At 45.6% G+C, this 16,441-nt stretch overlaps 1 protein-coding gene across 1 annotated transcript in view; it reads right to left on the reverse strand.

The window, feature by feature from the left end:
• The window catches only part of Pthlh (parathyroid hormone like hormone), a 28,137-nt gene extending 18,705 nt beyond the window's left edge, over positions 1–9,432 (reverse strand). Inside the window, exons 1-2 of the mRNA XM_005002326.4 lie at positions 9,419–9,432; positions 4,913–5,332 (exon numbers count right to left, since the gene is read on the reverse strand). Of these exons, the coding sequence (XP_005002383.2) occupies positions 4,913–5,332; positions 9,419–9,432 (434 nt within the window). The remainder of the gene's footprint in view (positions 1–4,912; positions 5,333–9,418) is intronic.
• Positions 9,433–16,441: the final 7,009 nt, after the last annotated feature.

Consider the following 16,441-nt stretch of genomic DNA (forward strand, 5'->3'; position numbering starts at 1 on the left):
AAATAAAAGATGAAAAAGAAAAACAACTGCTTCATGTTCCTTCTCCTAGAAATTCTGAAGGCTGTAATTTACCTCCTGAGTCATGGTATAATTAGATTATATTTTATTAGACATCCTTTACAAATTTAAAATACTGCTATTTTTTACATGCACAGAAGAAAATCAGTTTGGATAATTATATTTAGGCATTAATTAAAATCAACCACAAAATAGACACTTCATTGTGTCATTTATCAACATACTTAAAATGTATATCTAAAGTGCATTATGTTACAAAAAATATAGAAATTCAGCAGCACCAAGATACATTTACAAAATAAATACATCAGTTGACAAAATAAATTATGGTAAATGTGATAATAATAATTGGATTAGCCTTGGCAAAAAGAAAAAAAATATTCACAATGACCAATGTGCAGTTTCATAGAGCAACGAGGGGGGCAGTTTTATTCCACTGCATTTACAGTATTTACAGACAATAAATATCTCTAATAGTTTCTATATGTTTCCTATTACAAAATCCTGTAATATGTCCTTGGAAGGTCTCTGCTGAAAATTTCAATGCCTCCTGCAAATAGAAGAAAAGGAAAAAAAGGTTAATTTGCTTACAAAGTTGAAGACATAAAATAAAGGACACAAATTAAGAAACACAAAATCACAGTGGGAAGAGAACCAGGAGACTGCTCACAAATCTCTAATTAGAGGCAGGAATCCTTTCTCTCCAGAACCTCCACCCCAGTGTGGGTCTTTAACCCAACTAAAGATCAGTGTGATGCAGAAAGGAAAAAGCCTATGTGTCTAACTGTGTCAGAAAAAACAAATCCTGTGAAAATTTCCCTAAGCTCTCAGCTGGTAAGTCTGGGAAGGGGCGAATCTGACAATTTGGCACATAGCTAGGTTGGGCATCTATCCACAGTGCACCTTGCTTAGAGTATTTCCCAGGGGGGAACTCGGTTTGTTGATTTTGTACATGTGTTCATTCTTTCATTGACATAACAGAAAAGGCAGTGAAAGTGAGGAACTTTGGGTGCAGGATGGAAGGGTGTATGCTTCAGCAGAGGGTGTTTATTTAATGACACATGACAAGACCCATCATTTCTTTAACTGTCCTTAAGCATTAATGCATTAAACTGTTACTGGATTTTAGTTTTCAAAGCAAAACTAGGAATTGTCTCTCACTCTGTTGGTATTCTCAATGAATCCTGCATTTAGTAACTAGGAAAGTCTACTTTAAATGGAAGAATGCTAACAAGAAATTGATTTAAAGGTACAAAATAGAAGTATTTCATACCATCATATCTATTTTACTGTTCAGAAGAAGTTACCACTGGGATTGGCACCTTCCCCCAACTTATCTAAACAATGCAATGATTGTTTTAAGATGGGTTGGCAGACTTCTCTTTCTCCTTCCTCTCTCTTTGGGACTAATCAACCATTTCTAAGGCAACAGTTACAGAATGGGGTCTAACTGATTGTTTAACACTGAACTCCCCCTGAGTGTTGTGGGTAGAGTTTTATATGACAGACATATATAGATATGAGACCTACAAAAGGGCAGGTCTTTCCTTCCTTTCTTTCTTCCTTCTTTCCTTCCTCTCTCTCTCTCTCTCTCCCTTTCGTATTTCCTTCCTTAGATGGTGCTAGAGATGGAACTTAGGGGTTCACACATGCTAAGTAATTTCTCTATCACTGAGCCACATACTTGGTCCCTTCTAAATGTTTTTTCTTTCTTTCCTTCCTTCCTTCCTTCCTTCCTTCCTTCCTTCCTTCCTTCCTTCCTTAAAATACATTCTTCCTTCCTTCCTTAAAATACTTCCTTCCTTCCTTCCTTCCTTCCTTCCTTGCTCCCCCCTCTCTGTTTTCTCTGTTTCTTTCTCTTTCTTTCCTTCTCCACCTGCTTTGGTAATTTTCACACAGAATCTTGTTAAGTTACCCAGGTTGGCCTAGAACCTGTGATCCATCTGGGTAGCTAAGATCACAGATATGCACCAGCACATAAGCAGAACAACTGGAATTCTGAAGTTTTACGCATAGTTTAAAGGAAGAAAAGCAAGCTGAGTATTTAGGATGGTCTCACTGATGGTTTTGGTTGGAATGCTAAAAAAATGTTTAAAATTACTATTTTACAAATGTAGGTGGATGTGGGTAGATGTTATGAATAAAGTAAAAAGGGAAACTTCTAAATTCAATAATTCATGTACCACACTGACTTTAGTGAGTTGAGTTCCAGAATAGTAAGGAGGCAATGAAAAATATTTTGAGCATTATTTTCTCAAAAAAGAAAAAAAAAAACGAGTAAAAGAACTAAAGAAAAGATCTGTCTGGATGGCTTGTTATCTTCCCTTCTGCACTGTGTTTTAACAAAGTCATTTACAGAAGAGACAAATAAAGCATAACATGACCTAGAAATGTCTGTGTGCAATAGATGTAGGGGGTTTGACAATACTTTAGCTCTTCTGATTACTGAAAAGCTTTTTATATTTTTCAAAATCAATATTTACCAACTTAAACTGTATGATTTCTAATGAGTCTCACTGTACCTGGATATCTTACAGGCAACATCAAAACTTTGAAGTGTAATCCCTAAAATTTAAAGTTATATATCTCCTGAAAAGCCATATGAGAGGAGACAATTTTACTTCTAAGAAAATCTATGTATAGTATAATAAAACTCATGGCTCTCACCCCATCAAGCCTTTCAGAGTTTCAGACTCTAATGTAGAGGGCTACAGAGGACATTAAGAAAGACCGGTGACTTATAAAACTTTAAAATGAAGGTTCTGAAGGTTTTACTTGGATTACAAAAGCCTGCATGGCCCCAAACATTCTCACCAACAGGCCCCTCACTCTCCCGCTGTCCTGTCCTCTATCTCTCGCTGTCCTCTCCTCAGTTTCCTGCTGTCCACTCCTCTGCAGGGTCATGCTGGGAGGAGGCCCCCGTCTGGCTGCCGAGCTTTTTTTCTATGACTGTCCCTCAAAAACAGGGAAGTAAAGGCAAAGCAGAGACGGCCTATTTTTTTCCGTGCTGGGTCTGGATTTGATTAGGCAACTGTCTAATTTTTACTAGATGTACTTTAATTTAGGGGTCACATTGGGTCCAAGAACTGACCAGTGTTGATTTTTATTAATTTTCCAGGTACTTGAAGACCACTGCAAATCTTAAAGGAGCAAACCCCATAAAAATCAATTATACGTTTAAAAATAATTCTTATGTATAATGAACAAAAATAGGTTTTGACAATAAAGTAGGCTATGTTAGTTATAAATATCCATGGTTAGGGTCCCACCTTAAAATATGCTAATTGCAGCAAAGCAGGACTGTGGGTGTCATTACATCCTGTAGACCCATGGGAGACTCACCAGGTGGGTCACTTGCTTTGCTGAAGAGTTCTCCAGTGCCATTTCTCATTGATCATTCGTTGTATTATGGATTCAATATAATTTCTAATTTATGTGCTATTTAATAATGGGGACTTGTGATTTTAAAGAGAGAAATGCTGGTGAACAGATTCATTTTATGAAATCTATGTGTGCCAGTGTCAAAGAACTGAAGTAACAGAATTCTTTGAATAGTAAGATTGCATTAGCTGCATCTGATGTGTTCTTGTGTTATGTTGTTTTCTTTGTCAAACCCTACAAAAGTGCTGTATCAAAAAGTAAAATAAAATAACATAAAAAATAAAGCAAAACAGCAGGTGCTGTCCATCAGTGGAAATGTGTGGCCAAAGAAATAACTCTGACAGAGCACTGACCTAAGTCACAGAGATGGGGAAAACCCAGTTCTGAGGATACTCTTTTCCAAGGACTAACTCGGTCTTCACTGTGAAGTGCTTTGGTTTTTATTTTTATACTGTGAAGTTAACAGCTGCCTCTATTTTGCCTCATAGAAACATGGCCCACGTGTACATACATAGGAAATTTAAATACTTACACACATGTACATATGGTGTGACATATGTGGATTTTTGCATATGGATAATATAGTGTAATCAGAATTGGGTCTAAAAGCACATGCACAACAATGTGTTGTGATTTTACTGTTTCTGACAGGCATTTAATGTGTTTAATCCTAACCCCGCTCTGTGTGGTTGGCAGAGTTATCATCTTCATTTCACAGGAGATCAAAACGTTCTCCAACTAAGTCACTTGCCAAAGGTTATGAACTTTTCAGCCCCACACCTGAAGTTATTTGACTTTAAAATTTGTGACATGTATATAAGCTAAGGATAAAAGCCACATAAGTGTAGAGTCTTATTATTCCTACTGTGTTACCCGGGAAAATTTATTTCAACTTGTCAGTGGAAAGTAGATGCATGAGAAAAACTTAAATATTTCTCAAGCCAATGTTTAAAATTTTTTCAGAAATCATTTTCTTTTCATGGACCAGCAGAAATCAGAGTTAAATTTAATTAAAAAAATAAAATATTGTTTAAAAATAACTTAATTTCTTTAAATTAAAATCAATTAAAATTTAATTAAATACATTTGCTTAAGTAAATAGTAAATAATTCAGAACTGTTTGCAGTAAGAAATTGTTCTGCAGTGTTTGTTGATAGTATCAAAACCTTCCATATTCTTGCTTAAAGTGAAAAAAAAAAGACATGAAATGACTTTTAAAAAAGAACTAAAAATTGTCTAGTTTGCCAAGAGGCGAGAGTAGACAAATGCATACACTTTTAAGGAAATAATGAAGAAGGTCATTCTGAAGCCTGTGACTAAACAGTGACATTAGTGGAGCAGGGGTGAGGTGGTGTGGTGTGCAATGGTGGTGGATAGGGGAGATGGCTGTCTTGTGTGGATAGAGGTGGACACTATCGTGGACAGACATACACCTGCCCAGCACGTGTGGTGCCATCCGGCTGTGCCCGCCTGGGAGAGCCCTGGGAGCACCCACTGCAGAATGGACCATTACCGTGACGCGGGCTCCAGCGTGGCAGGGACCGGCGCCGGGTGCTCCACGCTGTGTCCACTGTGCAGGGTCTCCAGGGTGGGCCAGGCGGACCGCGTGCGCCGCTTCTTCTTCTCCTGCTCCTTGCGCTTGCCTGGCTTGCCTTTCTTCTTCTTCCCAGGTGTCTTGAGAGGCTGCTCCTTGTAGGTCTCCACCTTGTTGGTCTCCTGAGTCAGGTACCTGCCCTCGTCGTCGGAGCCAAAGCGCACTGGGTGGTTTTTGGTGTTGGGGGCAGGCTTGGAGTTGGGCGACACCTCCGAGGTCGCTCGGATCTCGGCCGTGTGGATCTCAGCGATGAGGTGGTGCAGGAAGTAGCGGCGGCGCAGGTCCTGGATGGACTTGCCCTTGTCGTGGAGCAGCTGGTGCTCGGATACTGCCCTTTTGCTGAAAGAAACCCAGAAGAGGAAGCCACGTCAGACAGAGGACAGCTGCTGGCGAGGACGTGGGCGGGGGCGAACCTTCTGCTTCCAGAAAGCCCTGGGCAGGCCCCGGGGGCACGGAGGGTGGGGGGCAGCGGCTGTGGCTCTGCACCTCCAGAGCACAGCACCCTGTCCTGGGCCTCCGCTTAGGAGCACAGCGTCAGATTGGTGGTTTTTACGCTGACTGCTCAATGTGAAATGCTCAGGCTGTACTCAGCTCTGCTCGGAAACAGACAGCAATCTCTTCAGTGTTCTGTTGGGAATGAACCCAGATTCCTGTCCCAGGAGATAAAAAGGAAGCTGCTTCACCTGAGTACTCACCTAAGCCTTCCTGTGCATGCGCGTGTCCACACACACACCGCCACCATCACCATCACCATCACCATCACCATCACCATCACCATCACCATCACCATCACCATCACCACCACCACCACCACCACCACCCTGTTGCTGCACTAAGAAAACAATAATTCTGACTCCCAAAGAACAGCAAACTACAAAACTAGAAGCCAACAGGGACAGACGTATGATGCGAGCAGTGAAGTCTGTCTAGGAACGGCTCACGCGTGAGTCAATGAGGACAGCAAAAATGAAAACAGTCGTCATTCTCTGGCCCTGATAGCCAGAATGCCAGCTTCCTTCTAGGATTCTAGCTGTGGACTGACGTGGAGCCACAGAACTTGTGCAGAAAAGACATGACTTCATGGAAAGGAATTTAACAGGAGCTGGCTTCAGGGAGGCACGCAGGATCCTTTCTTCCTTTTTTAAGGTGTCACGTGTGACTAGATAAAATGCCACTTACTCTGTCCCAGTTGTTAGTAATCTGGAAACTTTTAATAACCTATGAATTTGAGGTTTCAGTACAACGTATCCTCTTACAACATTTTAAAAGAATAGGATTGGTAGAATTATATATTTCATAACCACTGCAGTTTAATACATATTTTTACCAAAATGTCATGTGAAAAAGGAGTTCTGAGCTAGTGTGAATGGAGAGTATTGGGGGCTTTTCTTTCTTTCTCAACTCTTGGCTGAAGTCCTCAATGGGCACTGCTCTCTACGCCTATTGTACAGCCCACTCTTGCTTAACCTGAAGCCACACGTCTCCTGGTTGGCCTGTTCAAATCCAGCCACCGTTGCTCACCCCGTGACTATACAGATGTCCAATGTGAGTCACCGGCCTCTGGAGTTCGAGGGCCCCACTCTCCCAGAATGCTTCCCATGGGACGTGCAGTGATCACTTTATCCCCTACTTCATAAAAAGCCTACAATTCTGTCCAGTCTAAAACAGTTCTTCTGTTTCCATCTGCCTTTTAGAGGAAATTGATATGTATATATATATATATATTAGGAAACATGAATCTTATTCAATGCTAAATTAGAAATGCTGTTGGACAAGTTATTTAGTGTTTCAAGACTTCTGCCTTATAAAATATTGAAAAGTACAAAGCTCTGATTGAAAAATTGCATCAGGGGGTAAAGAGACAGTGATAGCTTCATCACCAACAGGGAATAAAGTCCAGAAAATGTTCTCTTTATTTCCAAGATAAGACATAAATTGACACTGGGATACATGACTGGCATGTATCCTCTAGATATACCTAAGTTGGTAATTAGGAAATTCAGATTATGGAGGTTTTGCAATTTAGATAACAGGTAAATATGGCATTGACAACAGTCTGTTACTCAGTATGTCTGTAAACGTTATACAGTACAACAGTGGACACAGAAAAACAAATATGTTATGTTTTATGATTTTTGATTATTATTAAAAAAAAAACCAGAGAAAAGGCTTCACATGATAGCTCCAAATACAGTCAAAACAGCTGTTCTTTGAAGAAGAATCACTCTCACAAGAGTTTTCTGAGAACAAGATTGAATTTCTAAGGTACTATCAAGGAACAGTGGGAATAAACAGTGGAGGCAATTCCTTCCAGTGAAGGAAGAAGCAGGGTGCTTGTGCTGATGGGAGGATCCGACGGAGGGACTCAGGGTTTGAGAAACAAGTTCTGTGGTACACAGAGGAGACAGGGTTAGGGTACTGGAGTTAAGATGACTCACCAGGAGTCCCTCCAACCCCTATGACTCAGCTGAAAGTTATGCTTTTCATTAAGTGGAACAGACCTAGTCTGGTTCCCAAGTAAATCAGCCAGTGATGCTTTGGGCTTCTCAACCTGCTTAGGTTCCCTCCCTAATGTAAACCCAGATGAACCTGCCAAGCCACGTTTACCCACACAAGGACATCCAGAGAGCCCACTTCCAGGTCTCCAAGATGTTCTGGCCACATTAATCAAAGTCTTGTGGATTCTGCATGCATGAATATGCCACAAAGAAACCCATTATTCTGTATAAACAAACAGTATAGTATTCTGTATAAAATACATACACTAATACTAAAAATTAATCTTTCGGGCTAGCAGGGCTAAAAGATCACAGCTTGTAATGGCCTCCTTTGCACAGTTTAAAAAGTCTTATTATAGTAACTTTCTCTTCCTGAAAAGTTACCTCCTGGTTCAAGAAAAATGTACTTCTCAAGCAGTTTCCCTAATGCTTGGTGTGAAAATTGGGGCATAATATGATTTGATTAGATGTTAAAATTTCTTTCACGAAGCTAGCCTGATTTTGTGTAATTGTAGACTAATGTTCTGTCTAGTACACATTAACTGTTACTTGGCAGCAATGCAAAAATAATGACTTGGTTTTTAAACTTGGCTGTAATAATTTGATGAAACATCTTTATTTACTGATGATTTCAGCCTCCACGAAAAACCATGGCTGTAATGTGATGACCCATTAACCATAAACTACAAAATGTTTTGTGGTACTTTTATAACTGAGTGTGAGTGTTTAACTACAATATTATACCTTACCCACAAACAAAATGACAACAGAGTTGCTGGCTGTTAAATGGTTTCTGATATGTATTTTGCAAGGTGTGATAAAGAAAGAGTTAAAAAATAGCCACTAGAGCAACTTAACACTATTTTTATGCTGTGCTTGTGGACTCAATCATGGTTCATTTACTATTTCTCAAAAGAGAAAGCAGGTATTTCTGAAGCAACTTTTAAAAAATTGGCTCTGTTCCAAGACAGTATTTCTTAGCCAAATAAATACAGTATGTAAATGCACTTTTAAAATTTCAGTCTTCATCTATATTCATAGCTGATGTTAGATAATTGAATTTAACGCAAGTCTGAAAAAGAGCAAAGAGTCTGAAGACAATTTCCAAAATACAGCAGCAAAACGTTGATCTGAACACAATGCAGCTCTATCTGCAGCACAATGTTCTACACAATTTGCCTTAGGAGATTTCTAATAGATTTTCACTTTGGTGCCAAGGTTCAGACATGTCTAACATAATTTCATTTAAGAATTTTCTGTTCTAATAATAATAGACCAAGGCGCATATAAAACAGTTGCTTTTTTGTATACCCACGGGAATTTACAAGGAAGCCCTATGGACCTGACTGTAGATAATAGATACTGCTACTTTTATTGTCAAGTGTAAAAATTCTCTGTAATTCCTTCTCCAGAGTCAAACTCCTCTCGGTTGTCAGACCTCTTGGTTCCCCCACATTGAACACTGCCTTTGCAGCTTCGGGATTGCCCAAGGAAGGTGTGACACACGCTCTGGAACTGCCAGCTCCCCCCCAGACAGTGTCGCTCTGCCACTGTCGCCACTTCCAAGTCACAGAACACAGTCTCCTCTCTGGGTGGCTAGCATGTGTCCGTATTCCTAAGCCAAAACTGTCCTTGAAGAATCACCACAAGAGAATGCCAAAGTACAAGCTTTTTGGTCTACCATGCAAATATCTGCCTCCAGATTAAAGAACTGCTAGTAACAATTTCAAGAAAAAGAAAGTTTCTGTACCTAAAGTTCGCTCTGGAACCAAGCACTCCGGTCTTCCCGAACGCTGCCTTTAGGAGCGCGTCCCGGCACACTCACTACTTTCTTATATAATATGCCTTCATTATATAATATTTTATATGCTTAAAGTTATGTCACTCATAAAAAACTGGATGTAAGGGTTTTGCTTCTCACACTCACGCTGCCACCCGCATTCGGAGTGGAGAGACGTGCGCAGACCTGCATCCTCTGGTCCTCAGCTTCTTTAGAGTGACACAACTCCGGGCGCTCGGTAAACCTCTTTGCACCACAGGCGGGAGCTCACCACACTCGCCCCCCGGGGACGCACGGCCAGTTCGTCCTCCTGCAGGGCCAGCTGCAGCTCCTCGCAGGTAGCCGCGAGGTCCTCTCTCCCGCCGGGGCGAGGCTCGCGGTGGCCGCGTCCCGGGCCTCCCAGCCCGTCCGCCCGCCCACCCTCCCGGGGATGGGCACTTACAGCCGGAGGCCGAGCCCCTCCACCGAGCGCCCGCAGGAGGGCACAGAGCAGCTCAGCAGGAAGGCGGCGACGCTCCACTGCTGGACCAGTCTCCGCAGCATCGTCTCCGCTGGCTGGCCGGGGATCTGCAAGGAGGAAGGGACGCGGCTGAGCCCGGCTGCCTGCTCCCACGCGTCCGCAGCCTGGTCGGACAGCGCCTCACCCGCGAGGGCCTCTCCCGAGTGGGGAAAAAGAAAAAGGGAGAGAAGGAAAAGAAACGAAAGAAAAGAAAAGGAAAGGAAAAGAAAAGAAAGGAAAGAAAAGTTCCCCGAGCCTCCGGCTCTCACTTACTTAGAAACCAGCTACTCCAGCTGCGCTGCTCCTAAACCACACAGGCAAAAACGGGCCAAAAAGGGAGAAATAGAAGAGTCAGAAGCGCTTCCCCTGAAATAATAGCGAGCACGAGATGTTTTATACACGCACTGGCGATGCGCAGTGTGTTTACACGTCTCCCATAGCAATGTCTAATTCCTCTGGCCACCAAGCCCTGGAGCTCCTCGCTTAGGAAGCTAAGCAAGTTCCCCCCGCGGTCCACTGCGGGGCGAGCCGGGCCCTCCGCGTCCGCAGCCACTTGTGGCGAGACCCACATATATATGCATAGCCGCGCGTCTACCTCCTCTGGTGGGCTGGCTGCTTCCGGAAAGCTGACTCCACACGCCCCGGGAACAGGCTCGGGGCGCGCGTGTCGCCGGCCGGCGGCCCAGGTGGCGGCGGGCGGTGGCGCAGGGCGCGGGCGGGCGGCCGTCCCGGCGGAGGCGCGCGGGGGCGCAGGTTGGCGGCGGGAGGAGGAAGTTCACACGCTCCCGGGACCTGCGGCAGTGAGCGAGCCGCACAGAGGTGGCGCCCGAGGAACGCGCGCCCGCCGGCCGGGCGGGGACTCGCTGTCCCCGCCTCCCCCACGCGGGCCGGACCTCGCGGTCCCGGGCGGGCGGGCCGGGAGCGTGGGCGGACCCGCTGCTCCCTCTGCGAGCCGAGGTCCTGCGGGGCACGCGGGCCGCGACGCAGCCGCAGATCCCGGGCTGCAGGGCTGAGACCCCGCGGTCGGCCGCACGGCGACGAGGCGAGCGGGGAGGACGGGACGGGACACCGCCCTGGGCCTGGGGTGCGGAGGTCCCTGGACTCGCCGGGAAGGTCGGGACGCTACGGGAGGTGCCTCCTGGCGCTTTCTGGGCCGGGCTGGGCGGGAGGCATCGGCCAAGAGGAGGAGAGCATTTGCTTAGGAGCAGGAACTTTGCAAACTTCAGGTCCAGACCGCACTTCTCCGGGTTGGGGAACAGCCGGGGACACCTGGCGCGCGTCCCAGAAACCTGTGCCAGGATGGGGACACCCCTCGGGATCGGAGAGGGGACCCACGCGCGACCCTTCCACCCACGACAGGATTCTGTCCTCCTGAGTTCCTGCTGGGCGACCCGGCTCCCGAGCGCCCGACGCGACTCCAGGACTGCCGTGGCGCGCAGTCGCCGTGGCCGCTGGACATAGACGGCAGGGGCGGCAGGGGCGAGCGGGGCTGTCCGCGGGGCCACGCGGGGAAAGACGGCCTGCTCTGGTCCCGGGCGGTGTACCCTCCCGGGAAGGATCGTGGCACCCGTGGATTTCCGCCCCGAGGCTGCTCTGTCTTTTGTGAAGTGAACGCGAGCGCCTGGGACCGGTTCAAGGGATGTTTGTTTTCTACATGATCCTGCTCGCTGCAAGGCCAGCGTGATTCCGAGATGTGAGTGCGTTCAGGGAGTGTGATCTTTGTTCAGCCTTTGGTCGCTACAGGTCCACACATTTTTTTTACCTGGGGTCGGTGAAACAGCGCCCTCTCGGACCCTAGCTCACCGCGCTCCTTTCCTCAATTGCAAAGAGCTGCTCCTGCAAGAGGCTCACCTCTCCCAGGAGCTATGAGCTCCCTCGGTTGATAGTTTTAAATCCTAAGCTAAAAAACATGATTTCCTCTTACTTAAAGTAAACAGCAGCAGCAATAACAACAACAAAACCCTCTGATAGATTTCCACAGCTTCCCTTTAAGAATTTCTAAGTGTTGGATGTGTTTGGGTGGCCTGAGCAGCAGTGTCAGCACTCAGAATGTCCTTCCACAATCTCTGACTTATAACACATTCTTTCCAAAAAGAAGCCTTAGTGGAGTCATTAGATTTGAAGGGAGAAATCTATAAAAATAAGTAAATCACGAACGAGCCATTTAATACTTGCAAGCTGTTTAACATTAAAATATTTGTTCACACAATTGAAAAAACTAAAGGTATGTGGCCAAATTTCAAACTACCCAGGCGTTATAACGTCATCTCTCCCCAATAAAAGGTTAAAAAATAAGACTGAAAATTTTAAATGAGTTATGCTGCAAATATGTAAATCAGTTATGTTCTTAGAATATTATAAAGGGTGGCAGCAACAGATTGCTTTGATTTATGTTGGTTTTCTACCAATTAAACAAATCCCCCCCCCAAGTTTTCTGGTGTTAGTGGAAAAATCATCTATCAAATATTTTTAGAATTTCCTCTCCAACACACAAAAAAGAGAAAGTATAGACACAGGAAAAATAAATACAATACTCTTTATGTACTTGTAACATTCCCTCATAATATATTACTTTACCTTTTCCTTCGCTGTTCTTTTGGCCCAAGGAGGGAGATCTCAGCAGTGTAACCTGTTATTCTTTTAAAAAAAAAGATAAAAATTAAGTCATAAAAGAATTAAAAGTTCTTGTAACGAGAATTAAAATTTCTTGTTCTGTCCCACATAATAAAGGTAATTATTATAAAGCAAGTACCTTATCCAAGCTGTCCTGCTCATTACCTGCAGTAGAAATCTCCTCAATATATACACAGGACCCTGACTTTGGCTTTTCTGAGAAAGGTATTTACTGATGTCATCACCCAGCTGCCAGTATAATGATGTTCTAATGTTAAGGACACAGACTGCATATGAGACACAGTAGGAATTTTTTTTTTTTTTAGGCTTTGGACTAGAACAAGTGCCAATAGAGACTAAGTGTGTCTTAGGCCTTGCTATCATGTAAACTCACCTTATCAAATGGGAGGATTTGAAGCCTGCCTTTAATCCGCAGTATTTCCATGTGAAGACAGCATGGCATTGTGAGTTCTGCACCTGCACGGTTGCCTGGCCCATGAGCGAGTCCCACACTTGCATCTTCCCAGCCTCCTGTGGCAGTGCACCACATTCAACTTCACAAGGGGTTTCCTAAATTTTTAAATATGCTACTGTTAAATTCATATTAAACAACCAGTTGATGTGATTCAAATATACCTGATCCCTAGGGATATTTCTTTTCATAACTTAGAAATAAAATATACTAGCATTTATGTTTAGCTGTTGGTTCCTTTTCTATACAGCTTAGCTCAAACAACAAGCCAACTGGTCAACACTACCTACTAGATAAGTCCAGCTCTTGAAACAGTGCACCTGAGCACTGCAACAGTGCACCTGGTTCAGGCAGTGTCATCACCAACAAGCATACTGGTTTAACATTTGCTGATGTGTAGCTCTAAGCTGCATCTTTAAAATCCTACAAAACTAAATAACTTCCTTTCTCTGAACCTTTTTGTGTTTTTATAGAGATGATGCATAATGGGCTCAAAAATGTCCTCATTTGACACCCTTAGAACACGTCTGTAGTCACTTGCCTGTACTTAGAGGAGTGCATTGCCAGCTGACCTTAAGGTAGCAAAACAGAAAAGGGAGCACATGGCCTCCAGAACCCACCTAAAGGAAATGAGAGGGTGTGACCTTGCTTAGCTGGATATGGTTATCTGGAGGAATTGCCTCAGGAAGGAAGCCTGTATTGTTTCCAGTTGAGGGGCTCCTCCAAGTCCGCATCAACCTTCTTCACCTTCCCTGCAGTACGTGGCTTTCCCCTGATAGGACTAGCAAACTCAGCCAGGGAGACAATATTCCTGGCAGGAGCCCAGGCCAAGGTGAAAGGTGTTCTCCAAGGCCTCTCGCATGTACATCTCCCCAAAACATGACCATCGGGGTGAAGTGTGAGTTTGGGTGTGTGTCAGTTCAAATTCAGATCACCTGGTCTGATCTCTTCAGGATGCCCTTGGCCAAGCCAAATTGTTGGGTTCCAACAGTGGGCAGTTCTGGACTTTTGAGAGATCACAAAGAGCTCCAAGTCTGACCTAACTCAAACACCAAACCCCCAATCTGAACCAGTGTGCTGGGACACCACAGAGCACTTCTGGCTGTGGTCCAGCTCCCATGTGAGGTGAGTTGCCCTGCCTTCAATTCTGAGTCCGGGCTGCCTGGAAAGACTGTCCCCTGTCCACAGGGGACCTCAAAAATCTTCCCCTCCCTACTCTATCTCTTTCCCTGAAGCCAGTAAGCAGTCCATCTTCAAGGCAGTGGCTGGACCAAAGGAGGGCATCCAGACACCCACCCTTAGGGGAGTCCACTAGTGTCCATTTGGCTTTCAGCTGGTCATGTATGTGTCTTTCCTGGAATCTGTCAGAAATAAGGCCACAGGAAAGCCAGTGGGACAGTTACCTGCTCCCTCTGAGATCTCCTGGCTTCCTTGCTGGGTGCTGGGTACAGCAAAGGGAGGGAGGTCCAGTTTCTAGGGTATGGATCCTGGGAGAGTTACAGGTACAGTGGACAATCTTTATCGGCTTCTTGGAGAGGATCTTGGAGATCCCAGGCTGAATGGGAACTTCAGAGGCCTGGGACATCCTCAGTGCGCTTTGCTGCTTCCCTTCTCCCAAGAATCTGGACTCTGGGTCGCCATGGAACCCAGAGCAGTAATTTTTGCCTTGAGTAGTAATGTGTGTGATTTCACACCCCCTACATTCTCCCCCTTTGGGGAAAGCCCTGCCTCAGGCTGATGGCAAGGGAAAGATTTGGTGACTGGGCAAGGAAAAGACAGGGCCCCAGGCTAAGGCGAATTTCCTCCCCGCAGTGCACTCCCCTTCCCTGCCTCCGGGTCAGTTTGTGACTCCTAAGAGCGATAAGCCCAGACCGGATGAGCTCTGGAGAGGTGCGAACGTGTTTCCCCTCCAGTCCACAGGGCTCCGGCTGGGGTGTGCGTGGGGTGCCGGGACAACCCCTTTCGGCGCTCGCGCGGGGACTCCTCGCCATCAGCTCGCCTCCTGTCAGTGTGGTTTTAAGGAGCCCCGCAAAACCAAGGCGGTGGGAGTCGCGGGAGTGGAGAGGGAATGAGGGACCTGGAGCCAGTCTCCCGGCCGGCTCTCCCCTGGCTCTTACAGTGCTGTGTACCTGATGACAGTTCCTATAGGGAGACGTGGTCAGCCGAAGCCTGCCCTCCCACGGCGGTGGCGGCGGTTTCCGGACACTTGGCCCCTGCCCAGGGCGCGCGCCACCTCGCCGTGGCGCCCGGAGCTGTCCATGGTGGCCAGGCGGGTGCGCTGGCGTGGGCGAGGCCAAAGCCCCCTACCCGCCGCGACGGGGTCAGCCCAGTGCGGGGCGCACCGGAAGGCTCCGGAGTCCGCATCGGGGTGGCTTGGGCGCCCCTTCCCGGGCGGCGGCCTCGCGGGCGGCTTCCACGTGCTGGGAGGTGTCCGGGAGCGCGCCGGGGCCGCGCGGTGTCTGCGCGTCTGTCCACGCGGGTGCTTTTAAGGGAAGACCGCTCCCGTAAGACCCCGGGTGTCCTTTCCTGCGGCCGAGAAGCTTCCGGGGGCGTCACTGCGGAAGGGTGCTTGTCCTCCTCCCTGGCCGCCTCCGGGCTGACGGAGCTCCCGGCGAGCGCTCCCTGAGGTCCAGCACTGCCCAGCTCTGGTGCCGCGTCTCAGGCCTTCATCAAGCTCCTCCATGGATTTACAATGCAGGAATTAGCGTTGCATTTTGCCTTGTGTCGTATTTCTCCTGGCAGCTTCCCCCTTGTCTCTAAAAAACAAAACAACAAATACTCATTTCCACCTGAACAACTAATTTACTTTAAAATAAAAGGGAAAACCTACAAAATATTGGGATGTTTATGACTTTTATGTTCTGCACGTTTTGTAGGGACATGTTTACTTAGCATCCATCATACAGGACACAAGGGAACCTACAGGACATCAGATCGAAACTCACCATTGTCTGGTGCATTTGTTTCGTTTCCAGTTGTAGGGTGGAACATGAGCGTGCGTGTGTGCGTACGGACGTGTGTGTGTGTGTGTGTGTGTGTGTGTGTGTGTGCCTGCCTACTTACAAAGTGTTTTGAGAATACCTGACAACTAGAAAGTGTTGTAACTAAACAATTTCAATAACTTTTTCTCTCAGTTTCTGAGTGTATAATATAAAAATAGTCTGGGAGTAGTGATGATGGCGGATATATCTGTATATTCTTGTAAACATTTTTTCAAATCAGTAAATCATACAAAATACTTTTTCCCATTTTCTGGCTATTTTCAAAAATTATTAAAGTAATTATTTCAAAAATTAATTACATAAGCCTTCAGTTCCTTGAAAAGTGTGAAAATCACCAGCATAGTGATATTATTGCAATTTGAAAACCTAGTTTTTTTGGTAAATTCTTTGCTAGCCCTCCCTTATGAAAGAAGAAAATGTAATGCTATAGGTAGGTTCCAGTCTTCCATATTTTATTCATACAAATTAGGGACCTCTGCTTTTTAACCCTCCCCTGGGAGGCCTGTATTTCCCCTCTCTTGGGATAATACTAATTGAGATGCTTTTCTTTACAGTTTCATCTAATTTCTTTCAGTTTCTGCATT

This window comes from Cavia porcellus, unplaced genomic scaffold (genome assembly GCF_034190915.1).
Source record: "Cavia porcellus strain 051 isolate PalLab524CR breed Dunkin Hartley unplaced genomic scaffold, mCavPor4.1 scaffold_8, whole genome shotgun sequence".
Taxonomy (NCBI): Eukaryota; Metazoa; Chordata; class Mammalia; order Rodentia; family Caviidae; genus Cavia; species Cavia porcellus.